Consider the following 20254-nt stretch of genomic DNA (forward strand, 5'->3'; position numbering starts at 1 on the left):
TCAAAATTAATTTGGATATGTCGGCCTAATGCTAGCATCTCATCATCCCTAAATGAGTGTGCTTCAATGACCCCCCACCCGATTTCTATATGATACCAAGCCAGGAAAAAATATAACTGCCAATACCTGAGCACCAACTGGGAAACACAACGTACAACTATTTTGGATATCCTCTCTCTGTCAAAAGTAAAAGCCGAAAGACAAATTGACAATCAATGGCCACGGGGCTCGGAGGCGTAGCTTCTATGTTTGGATAATAACCAGAATAAAATTGTATCTACTGGTTCGTTGGTATATTCTCCAACGGCTATGGCTTCCATTGGAACCTTTGAGAAGTGTATGCTGCAAAATCCCCGCTGTTGTTTGGAGCCCAATTGCCAAACAAAGCAGCCGCCTGTTGTTGTGCCACTGCCCATTTCAAGAAGATCTTCGATTTTCGTCTCTGTGCTGCCTTTAAGCCTTGTTGCTCTGCCGCAGATATTGATGGCTAGAGAGAGGCGGAACAGGAAGATCATCCCACTTGAAGATTATCTCACTAGCCGTAGATTCTTCAGTTTTTTTGTTTCGCTTGCTGCGGTTTCTGATTTTTGTATTGATGGTTGCATTTATTTTTCTTCTGGTCGTGTGTCTCTGCTGCATAGTTTTTGTCGGTGGTTTCTTGATTGTTAGCTTCCCAAGCCCATGTTGTTTCGGGCGATTCTCAAATCTTTCTGAAAAAAAGGGTTCATGGTTATTTTCTGAAAGGATTTCTCATTATTTGCATTTCAGGATGAAGCCTTTTCTTTTCTTGCTGCTGGGAACTTATGTGAACTTGATTGGAATAGTAAATGAATCCATGGGAATTTTTTGTTTTTATGCCATCTTGATGGAATGATGACGTTTTCCTAATTAACAGGAGCTTTGTACAAATGTTTGTTGATCTAGTTTCAATCATTTGCCCGATACATTTAGCAAAATCGGTAAAAGATTTCACATAGTAGGAAGTTTCCCAAAGAAGGAAGTTTCGCAAAGACGATGTAATTAGTAAGAAAAGACATGGCCTTTATGTTAGAGTTGTTAGTTATCAGTTTCTTGGATGTTGTTATTTCGCCAAGGAAAATAATTGATAAGGAGAAAGTTGTTTACCTCTTCATTATCAATGGGACAATGTTGCGATCTATTGTTGCGGTCGCACAACCACTCTAATTTTTGGAATGGCTAAAGAGGTCGATGGGCTATTTGACCGAATAGGCTAATCTTTTAGGTTTAAACTGGAGTGGCAAAAAAATGATGTTAAGATGTCATCATTCTTCTTTTATGCCATCAAATGCCATCGCTCAATATTTTCATTTCCTTACCCCTTTTTTTTTAGCAGCCGATGGACTTAAGTATTATGATGTGGTCGAGGGGAAAGGCCCTGTTGCTGAAAAGGGATCAACTGTACAGGTGCATTTTGACTGTTTATATCGTGGTATTACAGCTTTGTCAAGTCGAGAATCTAAACTGTTGGCTGGAAATAGAATCATCGCCCAGGTTGTTTTGCCATTTCTTCGTTGATGTTAACCACCAGCAACGATTAAGATTACAGGCAAACTAACAAACATAATGGTATCAACTTTCTTGTACACTTAAGTAGCCTTACGAGTTCCAAGTTGGAGCAGCACCTGGGAAAGAGCGAAAACGTGAGTTTGTAGACAATCCAAACGGTTTGTTCTCTGCTCAGGCTGCACCTAAACCTCCAAAGGCCATGTATACCATAACCGAAGGGATGAAAGTTGGTGGAAAGGTAACCCAGGTTACTTTATATGCCTATATTATTATTGTGGAGCAGCAGTTGCCTCCAGGGACCTATGTCGCTGTCTATTATGCAGCACAACAATCAAAGCTTTGACATTGAATTGCTCTGTGGTTGTAAATATTTGGGTTGTTTCGCTATTAACAGTCATAGCTTTTGATATATCGGCAACTACTTGGTCCTACAACTGTTTTATTTGTATGACATGTCATTTCAAAATGCCATGAAGAGATCGTAATCAAACATCTCCTTGTAATCTTGTTTCATAATTTCATTTCTTCTGTGATTCATTTGCTATTTTTATGTGATCCAGAGGACGGTGATAATTCCTCCAGATGCAGGATACGGACCAAAAGGAATGAATGAAATTCCGGTAATCCGCTTCCTTCCTCAGTGATTTTATCTGTTTGGTATTGTTTTATATTCAGTTGGGAATCATGAAGGTACTGTGCTTCATGTTGTAGCCTGGAGCTGAATTTGAACTGAACATTGAACTTTTGCAAGTAAGATCACCTGAAGGTAAGTAAACACGGACTGGATTGAAATTGGAAAGCCTCTCAATCTGTGTAACTAGAGTTTCAATTTTGAGCTTCTTCACTTTTCTTTTTGGAGGGATTGAATTTCATATCCAAAGAAAGTTAATGAATATTAAATAGATGTTTATCAAATTTGTTGTCTTTCTTTGTCTAAAGCTTTCCTTCTCTTGGGCTATGTTGACTCACTATCATCTAATAATTGGTAATAGAACTAGCTATTCAGTCTACGATGTGCCAAAAAATGAGATGGGACTAGAAACAAAAATCTCCATCATATTGTCTCCTGAAATCATACATTTCTTGGTTATTCTCCATCATAGTTCATAAAAATGCGCGTGCCGCAACCTCTGGACCCAAGAGACAACCCATCAAACATTAATCGAGTGCGCGTTTTTGGCATGCATTCATGCTCAAGACACTATTTAACTATGCATTAAACAGCATATCTCGGAACCATGTCGTTCATTTTTATGAGGTGTGATCTTTGTCTTCCATCTTACGTGTAGATACGAGTTGTGTGCTATCTAATAAAAATACAAGTGTTTAATGATATGTTTGATTTTGTTGGTTAAATTTGAAATAAAATAATAAATAGTTAACAAGTCTATAAAAAAAGAAAAGTAGATACGAATTAATAAGTTGATTGATAATCACTTTCTATCAACCCAACCAAAACGTCACCTAAACATAAATCAGCGGATATAACTTCCCAGTGAACAAAGCCTTGTCGACTGTAAGGGCTGCTCTACTTAAAGTACAGAATTGCCCCGTAAAGTTTATCATATTCACAATTAACGCCTTAAAAGTTGGTTAAAACGGCAAAACTGCACGCGCCACCATCCAACCTACTCTCTCTATCTTCCTTCCAAGATTTCCACTACCCCTCTATATGGCTTCCCGTTCCCGTCTTCTGGGCGGCGTAAATTTGACGCCGCAACTGAGTACGCCACCGGAAGTCTTACCGACAGTAACCGTCAAACCCGTGAACTCAGACTTGGTCGTAATCCTGGCCACTCTCCTCTGCGCGCTCATCTGCGTGCTCGGCCTCATCACCGTCTCGCGCTGCACCTGGATCCGTCGTATCTGCGGAAGGACAGTGGCTTCATCTACCGAGGCGGCGCATTCTCCACGAACAGCAAACAGAGGCCTGAAAAAGAAGGTGTTGAAGTCTCTCCCGAAGCTCACATACGGAGAAGACGGCGAGTATGCTGGAAAACTTGCCGACGACTGTGCCATTTGCTTGGCGGAGTTCGCTACCGGGGAGGAGATCCGGGTTCTGCCGCACTGCGGCCATGGATTCCACGTCGGATGCATTGACATGTGGCTAGAGTCTCGTTCTTCATGTCCGTCGTGCCGTCAGATTTTTGTGGCGGCTCGTTGTCAAAACTGTGGCAGCTTGCCAGTGTCCGCATCCGACGGTACACCGCCGGAGCATGTTTAGAAAACGCCGCCAGGTATTCGAGTCACTGCGTCTAATAGAAGGGCATGAAGGATCTCAAATTCCCATTTGCTCGTGTGTACATACATGATATACATATCTATACTTCTTTATTAAGGGTGAGGCACTTAGAGTAACTAACTTTGGTGTCATGGTCTGTTTTATTAATTATATATATTAATAAAATGTTAAAATTTGAATTTAAGTTATATGTAGTTCAGTGGTTAGAGTCTTTGTTCTTAAGAGTATAGGTTAAAGGTTCAATTCCTATAGAGATCATTTTTTTATTTTTTTATTTTTTAATTTATATATCAAAATTACAGTTTAGTCTCTCACTATTTGTTATAATTATATTTTTATCCTCATTTAAATATAAATCAAATTAATTATAAAAAATATTATACAAGCACGCAAGCGTGCGTCGGTACACTAGTTATTATTGTGTGTTAGAACGTATTTTGATACAAATTACTCTTCCTGACAATTTACCCTTATTTTTATTGGATTAAAGAAATAGGCGTCTATTAATTAATATATGATATTTAAATAAAATTATAATACTCAACGAATAGGCGATTGTATTTTAAAATGACTTTAGATAATGCTTTTTAAATATTTATATTAAAATTGATTTGTGAGACGATATTATAAGAATTTTTGTGTAATATAAATCGTTGATATCTGGATCAAGTTTTGTTTCTACCTATTTAATAGCATATGCTTTTTGTAAAGAGTGATTTTTATGTGAGATCGTCTCACGGATCATAATCTGTGAGACGGGTCAACTCTACTCATATTCACAATAAAAAGTAATACTCTTAGCATAAAAAATATGTTTTTTCATAGGTGATCCAAATAAAAGATCCGTCTCACAAATATAATCTATGAGATCGTCTCACACAAGTTTTTGCTTTTTGTAAAATACTTATTTCAATACTTCTAAATAATATGTGAGAATTGGGATCTAATTTGATACAATATATTAGTGTGATCTATTGGCGTTTTTTATAACAAAAAAATAACAATAATAATAATAATTAAAGACCAAAAGTTATAAAACGAATACAATTGGCATTTTCAATTGTTTGGACTACCGTGAAAAAATATATCGATTTTCGCAAATTATTTCAAGTATTAGATAGCATTGTTCTCACGTAATTGACCAATGTTGCTATGATTTATTCCCTTTAAATGGAAACCATCCAAGATGGAGGGCCCTACTTATATACATTTAGTCACCTCAATATCAATTTCAAATGTGGATGAGTTACTAATATTATATGAAAACAAGGATTTTATAATGATCTTTTAAATGAGAATAATTTTGATATCATATTAGTTTTTTCAAGAATAATGCTAAAGATACAACCAAATATAACGATATTTACAACAATTATATCGTAAGTTTTTGTTATTATGTCGTGAAATTTTACTATTACTTCATAAGAGTTTGTATTGAATTTATCACAATATTTTGATAAATGGAAATTTTTTTTTTGTAATAATTATTATACAAATTTGATTATACATATAGTATTACTATTTTTTCAATATACCGAACTTGATTATAAATTACATAGAAGATCCATGTGAACTTTATATCATACATATATTTAATTTGACGACACATTTTATTTATCACAAAAACTCATATGAGATCATCTCATAGATCAATTTTATGAGACGAGTTTTTAACCAAACTCATTGTGTAGAAAATATTATTTTTATATCAAAATTATTATTTTTATTTGTAAATATACCGAGTGAATCCATTTTACGTATGTAGATCTACGTGATCGTGTTACGAGAGACTTATTCTTTATTTACCTGTAAATGAAACTTTATGATTACTCGAACTTTGCCATGTCAAGGAGCAAAGAAAAGGTCTAACCAGCATTCAAATCTGGTTAATTATTAGTTCAATAATTAATCTGTAAAAACAAACTAAATAAAAAATATTTTTCTACATTTTGATTCGAGTGTTATAATTATCACGAATATTTTAAGGGTAATTTGTAGAAAAATACCTCTGTCCAAGATTTCTTTAAGATTCAGTATCCAACAGATTTTTTTTGTATTTTAGTACCTGACAAAACATCAACTTAGGTTTTACTACATATTTCATGTATTTTTACATTTTTACCCTTTTAATTAATAAAAAAGTATATAAATACTTATTTTTGTTGGACATCTACTATATCCACTCATCAATCCCAATGTATTTGGATGACATGTATATTTAATTTAAATATTTTTTTATTAAAAAAAACAAATTCACAACTAATTGAATTTTTTGAAATACTTAGTTTTACTTGTGAAATACTTAATTTCAATTTTAAAATACTTGATTCAGTAAATGAAATACTTAGAATATTTATTAAAAACTGGATATTCGAATATGCATTTAAAAAATAAATTCGCAACTAATTGAATTTTTTGAAATACTTAGTTTTACTTGTAAAATACTTAATTTAAATTTTAAAATACTTGATTTAGTAAATGAAATACTCAGAATGTGTATTAAAAAACTGGATATTAGAGTATGCATTTTAAAAAAAAAATTCGCAACTAATTGAATTTTTTGAAATACGTAGTTTGACTTTTGAAATACTTAATTTAAATTTTAAAATACTTGATTTAGTAAATGAAATACTCAAAATGTGTATTAAAAAGCTGGATATTCAAATATGCATTTTAAAAAAAAAAACAAATTCGTAACTAACTGAATTTTTTGAAATATTTAGTTTTACTTGTGAAATACTTAATTTTAATTTTAAAACTACTTGATTTAGTAAATGAAATACTCAGAATGTGTATTAAAAACTGGATATTCGAATATGCATTAAAAAAACAAATTCGCAACTAATTGAATTTTTTGAAATACTTAGTTTTACTTGTAAAATACTTAATTTTAAATTTAAAATACTTGATTTAGTAAATGAAATACTCAGAATGTGTATTTAAAAGCTGGATATTCGAATAAGAATTTAAAAAAAATAAATTCGCAACTAATTGAATTTTTTGAAATACTTAGTTTTACATGTGAAATATTTAATTTTAATTTTAAAATACTTGATTTAGTAAATGAAATACTAAGAACGTGTATTAAAAAACTGGATATTCGAATATGCATTTTAAAAAAAATTCTTAACTAATTGAATTTTTTGAAATACTTAGTTTTACTTATGAAATACTTAATTTAAATTTCAAAATACTTGATTTAGTAAATAAAATACTCATAATGTGTATTAAAAAGCTGGATATTCGAATATACATTAAAAAAAAATTCGTAACTAACTCAATTTTTTGAAATATTTAGTTTTACTTGTGAAATACTTAATTTTAATTTTAAAACTACTTGATTTAGTAAATGAAATACTCAGAATGTGTATTAAAAACTGGATATTCGAATATGCATTAAAAAAAAAAATTTGCAACTAATTGAATTTTTGAAATACTTAGTTTTATTTGTGAAATACTTAATTTTAATTTTAAAATACTTGATTTAGTAAATGAAATACTCAGAATGTGTATTAAAAAGCTGGATATTCGAATATGCATTTAAAAAAAAATTCGCAACTAATTGAATTTTTTGAAATACTTAGTTTTACTTGTGAAATACTTAATTTTAATTTTAACATACTTGATTTAGTAAATGAAATACTCAGAATGTGTAATAAAAAACTGGATATTCGAATATGTATTTTAAAAAAAAAATCACAACTAATTGAATTTTTTGAAATACTTTGTTTTACTTGTGAAATACTTAATTTTAATTTTAAAATACTTGATTTAGTAAATGAAATACTCAGAATGTGTATTAAAAACTGGATATTCGAATATGCATTAAAAAAAAAACAAATTCGCAACTAATTGAATTTTTTGAAATACTTAGTTTTACTTGTGAAATAATTAATTTCAATTTTAAAATACTTGATTTTGTAAATGAAATACTCAGAATGTGTATTAAAAAACTGGATATTCGAATATGCATTAAAAAAAATAAATTCGCAACTAATTGAATTTTATCCAAGATGCATTTGGATGACATGTTCATTTTATTTAGATATTTTCTTTATTTTTTTAAAAAAAATTTGCAATTAAGCATTGAACTTTTTTAAGTACTTAGTTTTACTTGCGAAATAATTAATTCAAGTTTAAGGTAAATGAGATACTTGTAATGAGTATTAAAATACTGGATATTCGAATATGTAGCATAAGTTCACCAAGTGTTCACGTTTCCATCCAAGATACATTTGGATGACATGTTCAAGAACTTTTCAGCAGCCACAAAACTTTGAAAAAGAAAAAAGGCTTAGCGCGAAGATTTGAAGATTTCTGGACAATGTTCTTCGAGATAATATCTCGTGATAGGAACAAGTAATTTAATCCGTGGATTTAAAATTTACAGATAAATATGAAGTCGGATATACTTCGATGGTCATAGTTCAGTAGGTCGAAAGCTAGTGGATTTAATAAAACGACATGCAATTCACCCTTGATAAATAATTAAAGAGATTTAATTACTTCACTGAGTTGAATTAGTTTGGTATAGCTTGAGAGGGCGTGTTCAATTGGATATGAAATCTCGTGGAAATCATAGATCATTGTCGAACGAATTAAGTAGATTAGCGAGGGGTAAATGAAATACTTAGAATGTTGTATTAAAATACTATATATTCGAATATGTAACTTAAGTTCACTAAATGCTCGCATTTACTTCCAAGATGCATTTAGATGACATGTTCATTTCATTTTAAAATACTTGATTTAGTAAATGAAATACTCAGAATGTGTATTAAAAAACTGGATATTCGAATATGCATTTAAAAAAAAAAACAAATTCACAACTAATTGAATTTTTTGAAATACTTAGTTTAACTTGTGAAATACTTAATTTAAATTTTAAAATACTTGATTTAGTAAATTAAATACTCATAATGTGTATTAAAAACTGGATATTCGAATATGCATTTAAAAAAACAAATTCGCAACTAATTGAATTTTTTGAAATACTTAGTTTTACTTGTGAAATACTTAATTTTAATTTTAAAATACTTGATTTAGTAAATGAAATACTCAAAATGTGTATTAAAAACTGGATATTCGAATATGCATTTAAAAAAAAAAACAAATTCGCAACTAATTGAATTTTTTGAAATACATAGTTTTACTTGTGAAATACTTAACTTTAATTTTAAAATACTTGATTTAGTAAATGAAATACTCATAATGTGTATTAAAAACTGGATATTCGAATATGCATTTAAAAAAAAAAACATATTTGCAACTAATTGAATTTTTTGAAATACTTAGTTTTACTTGTGAAATAATTAATTTCAATTTTAAAATACTTGATTTTGTAAATGAAATACTCAGAATGTGTATTAAAAACTGGATATTCGAATATGCATTAAAAAAAACAAATTCGCAACTAATTGAATTTTTTGAAATACTTAGTTTTACTTGTGAAATACTTAATTTTAATTTTGAAATACTTGATTTAGTAAATGAAATACTCATAATGTGTATTAAAAACTGGATATTCGAATAATCATTTAAAAAAAATCGCAACTAATTGAATTTTTTGAAATACTTAGTTTTACTTATGAAATACTTAATTTAAATTTTAAAATACTTGATTTAGTAAATGAAATATTCAGAATGTGTATAAAAAAACTGGATATTCGAATATACAACGCAAGTTCACCAAATGCTCGTATTTCCATCCAAGATCCATTTGGATGACATGTTCATTTCATTTAATTATTTTTTTTATTGTTAAAAAAACAAATTCGCAACTAAGCATTGAACTTTTTCAAGTACTTAGTTTTACTTGCGAAATACCTAATTTCAATTTTAAAATACTTGATTTCTTAAATGAGATACTCAGAATGAGTATTAAAATACTGGAAATTCGAATATGCAACGTAAGTTCACCAAATGCTCGCATTCTGAGTATTTCATTCACTTCAGAGTTTTGGAAGAGTTTGCACAGAGCCTTGGGTACACGGTTAGCATTCAGTACAACATATCATCCCCAGAGCGACGGTCAATCAGAGAAAGTTATTCAGATTTTAGAGGATATGCTCAGAGCTTGTACTATCGATTATCCTGGTAGATGGGATTCCAAATTTCCTCTTGTTGAGTTCACGTACAATAACAGCTATCAAGCGACGAATGGCATGGCGCCATATGAAGCACTTTATGGCAAGAAATGTAGATCACCCTTATATTGGGACGAGAATGGTGAGAGAAAGATGTTGGGTCCAGAGTTGGTCCAACAGACAGCTGATGTTGTTGCTGATATTCGAGAGAGGATGAAGACAGCACAGTCGAGACAGAAGAGTTATGCTGATGTGAGACATAGGCCGTTGAATTTTGATGTTGGCGATCACGTGTTCTTGAAGATATCACTTACTTTTAACAAAAATATAGTAGCATACTTGTCCCGGAGTAAAAGTAAGTTCTTTATTTGTATACCGAAATAAATTGTTATTTTTATTTAATGAGAAGTGATGAGCAATATATTTGTTAAAATTTCATTTGCATTGAAATTGCATCATAATCATATTCGAATATCCAGTATTTTATTATCTATTTTAAGTATCTCATTTATGAAATCAAGTATTTTGAAACTAAAATTAGGTACTTATTTAGTATTTTAATACACATTCTGAGTATCTCATTTACCAAATCAAGTATTTTAAAATGAAATGAACATGTTATTTAAATGCATCTTGGAAGAAAATGCGAGCATTTGATGAAATTACGTTACATATTCGAATATCCAGTATTTTAATACAACATTCTAAGTATTTCATTTACTAAATCAAATATTTTAAAATTAAAATTAAGTATTTCATAAGTAAACCTAAGTATTTTAAAAAATTCAATTAGTTGTAATTTTTTTTAAATGCATATTCGAATATCCAGTTTTTTAATACACATTCTGAGTATTTCATTTACAAAATCAAGTATTTTAAAATTGAAATTAATTATTTCACAAGTAAAACTAAATATTTTAAAAAATTCAATTAGTTGCAAATTTGTTTTTTTTTTTAAAATGCATATTCGAATATCAAATTTTTAATACACATTTTGAGTATTGCATTTACTAAATCAAGTATTTTAAAATTAAATTTAAGTATTTCACAAGTAAAACTAAGTATTTCAAAAAATTCAATTAGTTGCGATTTTTTTTAAATGCATATTCGAATATCCAGTTTTTTAATACACATTCTCAGTACTTCATTTAATAAATCAAGTATTTTAAAATTAAAATTAAGTATTTCACAAGTAAAACTAAGTATTTCAAATAATTCAATTAGTTGCGAATTTGTTTTTTTTAAATGCATATTCGAATATCCAGCTTTTTAATACTCATTCTGATTATTTCATTTACTAAAACAAGTATTTTAAAATTAAAATAAAGTATTTCACAAGTAAAACTAAGTATTTCAAAAATTCAATTAGTTGCGAATTTGTTTTTTTTTTAAATGCATATTCAAATATCCAGTTTTTAATACACATTCTGAGTATTTCATTTACTAAATCAAGTAGTTTTAAAATTAAAATTAAGTATTTCACAAGTAAAACTAAATATTTCAAAAAATTCAGTTAGTTACGAATTTGTTTTTTTTTTTTAAATGCATATTCGAATATCCAGCTTTTTAATACACATTCTGAGTATTTCATTTACTAAATCAAGTATTTTAAAATTTAAATTAAATATTTCACAAGTAAAACTAAGTATTTCAAAAAAATTAATTAGTTGCGAATTTGTTTTTTTTTTTAAATGCATACTCGAATATCCAGGTTTTTAATACACATTCTGAGTATTTCATTTACTAAATCAAGTATTTTAAAATTGAAATTAACTATTTTACAAGAAAAACTAAGTATTTTAAAAAATTCAATTAGTTGCGAATTTGTTTTTTTTAAATGCATCTTCGAATATCCAGTTTTTAATAAACATTCTGAGTATTTCATTTACTGAATCAAGTATTTTAAAATTGAAATTAAGTATTTCATAAGTAAAACTAAGTATTTCAAAAAATTCAATTAGTTGTGAATTTGTTTTTTTAATAAAAAATATTTAAATTAAATATACATGTCATCCAAATGCATTGGGATTGATGAGTGGATATAGTAGATGTCCAACAAAAATAAGTATTTATATATTTTTTTATTAATTAAAAGGGTAAAAATGTAAAAATACATGAAATATGTAGTAAAACCTAAGTTGGTGTTTTGTCAGGTACTAAAATACAAAAAAAATCTGTTGGGTACTGAATCTTAAAGAAATCTTGGACAGAGGTATTTTTCTACAAATTACCCATATTTTAACTCGTTTAAATTAATTACTTCAAGAAAGAAGAAGCAAATGGGTTCGGTTTTGCGCTCGGATCTCGTGATTCGGATCTTCAAATTGAGCAGATAGAAATTGGAAAATGGATTATTCTAATCTATTTCAAAGTCATAATTTTAAAAATAGACCGTTTTATTATACATTTTTTATTATGTCTTATTTAATTAAAAAAATATAAAATAAACTTTTTCTATGAACACACATGTTTCATTTTTGTGATTCATTTGTTAAATTATCTATTATTTCTGTTTAAGAGTTGATTTAACATTTGTTCTGTTTTATTTAATTTATAATATATTAATTTTTTTAATACTACTTACTTATATCAATAAACATATTTTAATAAAATTATGAATTGTTAGTTTGAATTAATACATACGAAATCACCAAGGTCATAATATTTTAATTACGATTTTTGTTCATCTAAAATAATATAAACAAAATTACCAATCAACATGGTTATGAAACGTAATAATTGCATTAATGTGATTTTACACAAATATAAACAAAAAAATCTGATGATCTCAATTAAGTGTCTATTTTATTCCATGCTAATAGTTTACGAGTATGCGCAACAAACTTTCGAAAAAATTAAATGCATAAAAATGATAATCGACAAAAGAATTATATCAAATTATCATCATTCTATGTCCAAATACATGGAATTCATAAGATTATTCGAGAAATTGCGAAAATCAAATAAAGTCTTTGAGATAAAAAGAAATTGTGAAAATCAAATAAAATGTTTTGAGATAAAAAGAAATTGATGATAAATTGAGTTTATAGAAATATTTATATAATTTGATATGATAAAAAAATTATTTTAATAAATTAATTTAACTGAAAATTAAAATTGACGAGGAAAGAAATCTATTCAAGAAAATCTCCGTAGCAATTACAGATCTTTTGACGGAGACAAAGGGCACAAAAATCAGGTGGAGATGGTGTTGAGTGTGCTGAAAGGGGAGCCTCTAGTGACGAAATTGGCGGCGGTGGCTAAGTACGGCGTGCTTCCAGTAGCTATGTTGGCCGCCGTTGTCTACTCGCCGCCCGATTATGCTCGACCGAAAAAGCCATCGCCAACTTCTACCTCCCAGTAGGCAGAAGCAAAGGTCATATTTTGTGTTTATCTGTTGATTTTTCTGGCATTCTTCTTTCATATTTCTAGATTACGATGTTGGGATTAAGGTTTTGTATCTTCTGACCTTTTTTATTTTCGATGGATCTACTCAGGTTTTTGGATTGATTGGTTTCTGTATGGCTTGAAACTTTATTGTCTAATTGTTATGGATAGAAATGATTGAACGGATTCGGACATTATTGTTATAATTTAAAACAAAAGGTTTGCGGGCTGTTTTAAAAATGCTGATTGAACGACAGTTGTGTATGAAGATTGGAAGAAGATGATGGCAAGTGGACTATGTAGCGTACGGTACAAGATTTTAGGAAAGCGATTGGTTTGGCGAAGAAGAATAGTCATTTTGCACATTATTTAGCTTCTAAGTTGGTGGAATTCTTGTTTCTGCTTTCTGATTTTTATAAGATATTTTCTCTGTGTATTTCTTACATTTCTTGCTTACATGTCCCTTTGAAGTTAATTTCTGGTTCCACGGTTTCTTTTTGTTCATTGACTCCACTTCATGTTGTTCAGTTTTTTGCTTTGAGAAGGGCCTAGTTATTAAATGTCAAGTGGCTTGCCGCACGACTTCTATTCAGAAGTGACATTTTACCGGTTTCTTTCGTTGTTCGTTACAGTTTTTGGATCAAGAATGCAAATGATACTGGATTGACATGTGATATTGTTTGCAATGCAGGTTTTTTGGTTGATGAAATGTGGATCTCTTCATTGCTTTGGTGATATGTTGAATGAATGTGGTATGTAATAATTATTCGATTTACTTCTATGCAACCGCTGTAAACTTCTAGGATCTTTGGCATTTTCATACCTCTCGAAGGGAATTGTAATATTTTCTCGGTTTCGAGTTTCAAATTTTCTAAAAAACTTAATAAATGCATATGGTTTCTTATCCATTTATCATGTACCGTCATTTTTCTGCTTGTAAGCACAAGAATCTGAAATTTAGACGACTTGGTAATAATCTGGAATTGCAACTCTGCAACATATGCCAATTGTAGGTACACTGAGCCTTCTAATTCATATGTCATCTTATAACTCAAAAAAGAGTGATTTTGTACAACTCCTTTGGTATAATTTGTCATCCCATTTGTTTTGCCCTTGTGTTATGCATCGCCAAACAACAAATATTCAATTTTCTGTTCAACTTCTTTGGTATAATTTTGTCATGTTATTATCAATGCACCGTCAAGCAAGGAATGCTCGATTTTGTCTAATGTTTTGATCCGCTGAGAGGGTAGGTTCACAAAAACAATGGATTCCTCATTTATAACCTTCGGCCTTTAAGGTTTAGTCTTAAAGTTACTGACCCTTGTGAGGTTAGGAATTTGTTTGGCTGTTGACCCTTGTTTTTTCCTTGAAACTTTGAGTTTAGATCATATACTTGCACATGTCCTCGACGGCAGGGGCAGACCTATTAATATTCCAATAACGATAATAGTAGTAGTAGTAGTAGTAGTAGTAGTAGTATTAACAAATTGAAAGTTTTAATTTTTTAGGAACAGAAGTTCGATGCCTATTCCCTTATTATGCCCTCCCCTATGTTGATTACGATTTGGACCTGATTTTTGGATCGGTCATTTTACCTGTTATTTATATCCATATCTTCTATATTCTATGCATTTAAAACTTTTTTTACCTAGTATAAAAATTATAACATGTCAATGAAGGTGAACGTCTAATAAATAAAATTTAAGAGAGGTGAATGCAAATGACTCGTTTTTTTACCAAACAAAAAAGAAATGGTGTGTTACTATTTATACTAAAAGTTGTGCATTCTTATGTTTTCCTAGGATTGTCTGGTTAAGAAATTCCCCCCTTTCTGAATTGAACTCGCACTGTTTACTCGATACCAAATCTTTTTAGCTTAAGATTTTGATTGAGCTAGATGCTGTTTAATGCAACTTGGAACCATTAAGTCGCACATCAAAAAAATATCTCATATTTTATGATATAAATAATGTCATTTTTTAAAAATAAAATATGAAATTGGAAGCAATTAAGAATTTCAAGCCACCGATCCCATCTCAAAGTTTTTAAAATAGGAAGAAAAAAAAAAGATTTTGGTAGCATAGATATAGCTACTTCTCATCCCTTTGAAAGGGGCAATTTATATTGGACGGAAGGATATTTTCTGTTTAATCTCCAGATTTCGATTTTTTTGTCAATTGTATTTGGCGAGACTCGATTTTATGAATTTAAAGCACAAACCCATTTTGTCGTTCCTGCTCAAAGGGCAACGAAATAAATCTAATTTTTTCTAAAAAAAATAAAATAAAATAAAATAAAATAAAATCGCGTGTGTGTATATATATACAAGTAAAAAATACTTTGTTTCCTGCTGGCAAGGATACATACACAGAGAAGCTACCTTTAATAGGGTCAGATCCTATAAATAAACTTCATGCCTGTATGGAATTGCTGAAGACAGCCAGCCATGCAAAGGGACCCAAGTCCCATCATCAATCATAATAATTTGAAAAGACATCACTACAGTTCCCCGATCAAATCCAACCCCCACAAATTTTTTCATGATTTTTTAATATATATATAATTTATAAGGTTCTGTATGGTTTCCATTAGATAAATGGAACAAATTTTATCCCATGTTCATTTGTTGTTTATTATTTTACAGTGCATATTCGCCACAATTAATCGGAGAAAAAATAAATTCGATCCTTTGCGATTATCATATGGAGACATATACTTGGAATGATTTGTGGAAAAAACAGCTGACAAGAACTTCGTAAAGGAGATCTGCCGAAACAAAATATTTCAGAAAGGTACGTACAATATAATACGTACTGCTAGTGGTAGTTGTAATAATCTTGCAAATGATAATTGCATGCATAGCCAGACTATAATAAAATAACGACGATATTATATTAATGACAAGCCTTCGGTCTGGCAGATGCAGCGGCAGTTAGTCTTCATCAATGCTGCACCCCAACATGGTAAATTACATTCTCGAACAGTGACTTTCGTACTCCTACTCCACATAATTACTCATATTATATATATATGAAATATCAGCACAACAGATTCCTGGATATTGATGATATATAGGGACAAAAATCTTGAGTGGCTTTGATTTGAAGTGGGAACTTGGATGCATCTAAGCAAGTAATTAATTATATGTGATGATCACCAATATCTTAAAGCCGCCGGCTCTGTTGACATAACTTGATCAAGAACTGGATCAACAATGGCAGATACAGAAGGGATAATCCCTATACCAGCATTAATGTTGTTATCATTACCATCGAACCCTAAAAGAAATGGGTTCTGGATTTTGTTGTTATCTCGAGTTTTCTCCTGATCATCCCACTGTATGCCAACAAATCCATCGGGCAGTAGTTGGAAACGGGGGCTGAAAAAGGATTCTTTCTTGCACTGTTTGCCTATCACGTTGCTCAGTTCCTTGAAAGTGAAGTCTTGAACTGTCGATGGTAGGAATGGTGGTGTGGGGTGACTGATGTTAGTGAATGGGAAAATGTCATTCTGAGAGGGTATTGGATTGATCAGGGATTTAAGGTCGGCTTCTTGGTGATGCATGGGAAAAGGGTTTTCATTTCGATTTAGGGTTTGTATCATTGAACTCATGCCGTACTCCTGGGATTGGGAGTGTAACAGTAGGGGTTGGGGGGGTGGTTCAAGTAGAGGAGGTAGTGAACAAGAACCAGCTGTGGAAGCTTTGATTAGGTTGTAGTTCTGTGGATGAAAAATGGTTGGGAATGTCATTTTCTCTCCGATTTTGTGGAATATTCTGCAAATCACCCATTCCTCCTGTGATATGAAATGCATTTAATTGTCAGATTTAATCTACTCATCAACGTTTATAATCTTTATCCGCTCAGCCTTAAAGTCAGACGCATTCTTGGATGACTTGTATTTCATCTAGGTTCAAAATCTCAAATTTGAGATGAAAACTCGACCAAAGCTCAATTATAAGAATCACTTCCAATCAACTAAAAAAATATTAAAAAAATCAACCAACTCAATTAATTGAAGCAGTGGATAAATAATCCCATCCAGGTTATGTTTCTTTTTGTAACATTTTGTAGGGGTACTATTGAGTGGTCAAGTGAATACAAGAAGACTGTTGCCAACACTTCTCAGCAATATATCATGTCAAACCATAAGTCAACGATGAAGAGGACAAATGATATTTACATATGAACACGCACTACACACATCAAGATCCAATCTTTCATTGGATTGGACACCTTTCATTTTAACAAGTCGAAGACAAAGAAAGTCCGTAAAAATCTATTTCATCTATCTTTGTGTGTGTGAACAGTCGAAGACAAGGAAAGTCCGTAAAAATCTATTTCAACTATGCGTGAGTGTATATGTGTACTTTAACAGAGCGTGAGACAAGCCCCTCCCATAAATGTTACGTACGGCGGGTAAAGCAAAATAACACAAGATTTCTAAAGAAATTCAAGCGAACGAAACAGCATTTGCATCGCACATATGCACCCTATATAGAGACATGGTCGTTTTATATATCTCATCGATTTTTTAAAAAGAAAAACAAGTTTATATACATAATTTTTGAAGAAATGAAGTGTTATTTTTGTACCTTATAAGTGTGACGGCAAGAAAAATGACCTTCGAGGCGGTATTCATGCATGACCCACTTGGTTTTCTCTCCTCGTGGGGCTCTACCTCTGTAGAAAACAAGGGTTTTCTTCATTCCCAGCAGGGCTCCATTTGAGGCACTGTACACTTCCCTATCTTTTCCTGTTGCTTTCCAATACCCAGCTCCTGTTGCTCGGTTTGTTCTTAGCCCCGTTGGGTATTTCCTGTCTCTTAGGCTGAAGAAATACCACTCTCTTTCTCCCATTTTTGCTAAATCTGTACCAAAAATATATATATTAATATGTATGTATAAAACAAAGGGTTTCATTTTAGCTAGCTAGGAACTTGCTAGAGAAAATATATGAATTGAATACTGGAAGCATTAATTCTCGCAGGAAAAAAAGAGATGGATTAATAATTCCAGAGATTAATAAGTAGTGGTTCTTTAACGGTATTTGGAAGGAAATTTAAAACCTTTTGCAGGCTAACAATGGAGGGGAAACAAACATAAATTATTCAGAAGATCTAGATACCCGTTGCCTATCAATATATTTCTATTAACTTTTCAGGTCCCCAGGTCCCCCCCCCCCCCCCCCCCCCCCCCTCCCATATTAGTAGATCTAATGATTTATGTATATGTCCGAATAATCGAGTGATGTAAGAATCAAACTCCATTGCTGCATGCCGAAAATGAAAAAGAAGTGTATGCAGATCGAATATGAAATATTCAAGAAAGTTGCATGCAAGCAAACTAGAGTTTATCCTCGGAATTAAAAAAACCGAGAATAAATATTACAGAATACGAATATATAAACATATACCGGGAAGCTCCCAAGGTTCGCATCTGTTGAGGTCCACTTCAGCAATCTCCACGCCACAAATCAAGGCGCCGTCGAAGACCTTGGAAGCTAAATAAAAGGTGATGAGCTCTTCATCTGTCGGATGAAAACGGAATCCGGGAGGCAACCCTTGTTCATTCATCTCATCCCTCTCCAATTCACGCAGAATTTCCTCCATTCCCAGCATCGATCTTACAACAGAGGATATATCAGGATGGAACTCTTGATTTTTCGGCGCAACAACCAGCAAACTAGCTACAGAATTAATGACCCGCCACTTATATACTGGAAAAAAGATGAAAGAAATGGGGGGAACTAAGCTATTGCACTGAAAACGAAGGAAAAATAGACGCAGATGATAGATATGGAAAAGGGTTTTTGTAGATCCATCCAGAGGGGGAGGGGGGCCTGTAAAAGACACCTGAGAAGGGTTCCAAAACCGGTAAAAAAAATATTCAGAAGAAGAAGACAGGGAGAGAGAGAGAGAGAGACAGCAGTAAATGCAAAGGAGTTGGTTGCACAGATTTTATATATAATTTATGCGTGCGATTGTGAGCATGTTTACAAGAGTCAGGCTAGCTCTCTGATTCACATTGCAGCAGCTGTGTCTGTGTAGTGGTAACTTGGTAAAAATAATAATAAGGGACTCATTCTATACGTGATGTAAAATAATATTTTAAAATTGCATAATTATATATATAATATGATATAATATATAGAAAATATTTCCATAATTAATCTAACTTTATTAAATTTTAACATTTTTTTTTATATCGAAAAGTCGTGATTTGCAAAATAATATTAATAATAATAATACTGTTTTTGAAAATGATTTGTTCCCTGGAACGCTCTAAACCACAATTTTATAATATATCTCGATGCGGGTTTTTTTTAAAACTAATTTAAATTTTAAATTTTTTTTCAAAAATAATGAAAAAAAAAAAAGTGTTGCAAAATTACGGCAAACCGTGCTTACAAAGCACGGATGGAGCAGCGTCCGTGCTTAGTAAGCACGGATTGAGTCCACGTTGGCTTATTAGCGACGGTTTTACAAATCCGTCGCAACTAGAGAATGTTTAATAACCGTCGCTACTAGCGACAGGTTACAAAACCGTTGCCAACTCAAATTTTGCGACGGTTGTGTAAAACCGTCGCTATATTATGGAATTTTTCCATACCGCATCCGAATGGGAGAAAAGTTTATACCGGTACCGGTTCGGTGTACCGAAATATTTTCGGTAGACCGATTTAAATTTAAAAAAATAATAATAATAAAAAATTATTTTTCGTTATTTAGGTATATACCGAAATATCGAAAAAAAAATATTTCATACTGATACCGATACCGAAATTTTCAGTACGGTATCCTTTTCGGTATACCGATTTTTTCGGTAAGTTCGATATTTTTTTCGGTAAGTTCGATATTTTTTTTGTACGATTTTTCGGTATTTCGGTATTTTTTCCCAACCCATGCCGTGAATAGTAAATGACGACGTGCGATTAATGCAGGGCCGTGCTTCTTCGGAGTCATGAGAGTCGGATGACTCAGGCCCAATTTGTTTTGGGGCCTAAAAATT

At 31.3% G+C, this 20254-nt stretch overlaps 3 protein-coding genes and 1 long non-coding RNA gene across 5 annotated transcripts; 3 read left to right on the plus strand and 1 right to left on the minus strand.

Moving 5' to 3' along the window:
• Nucleotides 1-114: 114 nt before the first annotated feature.
• LOC140809332 (peptidyl-prolyl cis-trans isomerase FKBP18, chloroplastic-like) lies at nt 115-2451 on the plus strand. 2 transcript variants are annotated; one of them, XM_073166922.1, is made up of 5 exons: nt 115-541; nt 1352-1512; nt 1616-1765; nt 2088-2147; nt 2239-2451. In XM_073166922.1, the coding sequence occupies exons 1-5, from the start codon at nt 310-312 to the stop codon at nt 2299-2301; spliced, it is 666 nt and encodes a 221-aa protein (XP_073023023.1). In that variant the 5' UTR covers nt 115-309; the 3' UTR covers nt 2302-2451. The 2 variants fall into 2 exon arrangements, with proteins under 2 accessions (XP_073023023.1, XP_073023024.1); XM_073166923.1 differs by having other exon boundaries at nt 130-541; nt 1355-1512.
• A 136-nt stretch (nt 2452-2587) lies between these two features.
• LOC140809333 (RING-H2 finger protein ATL8-like) lies at nt 2588-3865 on the plus strand. Its single transcript, XM_073166925.1, has one exon. It carries the CDS (start codon nt 3200-3202, stop codon nt 3749-3751), a length of 552 nt encoding a protein of 183 aa, XP_073023026.1. The 5' UTR covers nt 2588-3199; the 3' UTR covers nt 3752-3865.
• A 9124-nt stretch (nt 3866-12989) lies between these two features.
• LOC140809395 (uncharacterized) lies at nt 12990-14150 on the plus strand. Its single transcript, XR_012113109.1, has 2 exons — nt 12990-13231; nt 13934-14150. It is a non-coding gene; the product is annotated as an uncharacterized lncRNA (long non-coding RNA).
• A 2038-nt stretch (nt 14151-16188) lies between these two features.
• Nucleotides 16189-19252, minus strand: LOC140809609 (protein CUP-SHAPED COTYLEDON 3-like). Its single transcript, XM_073167298.1, has 3 exons — nt 18660-19252; nt 17840-18114; nt 16189-17040 (listed from the first exon to the last, which is right to left on the minus strand). Exons 1-3 carry the CDS (start codon nt 18862-18864, stop codon nt 16399-16401), a joined length of 1122 nt encoding a protein of 373 aa, XP_073023399.1. The 5' UTR covers nt 18865-19252; the 3' UTR covers nt 16189-16398.
• Nucleotides 19253-20254: the final 1002 nt, after the last annotated feature.

This window comes from Primulina eburnea, chromosome 13 (genome assembly GCF_022965805.1).
Source record: "Primulina eburnea isolate SZY01 chromosome 13, ASM2296580v1, whole genome shotgun sequence".
Taxonomy (NCBI): domain Eukaryota; kingdom Viridiplantae; phylum Streptophyta; class Magnoliopsida; order Lamiales; family Gesneriaceae; genus Primulina; species Primulina eburnea.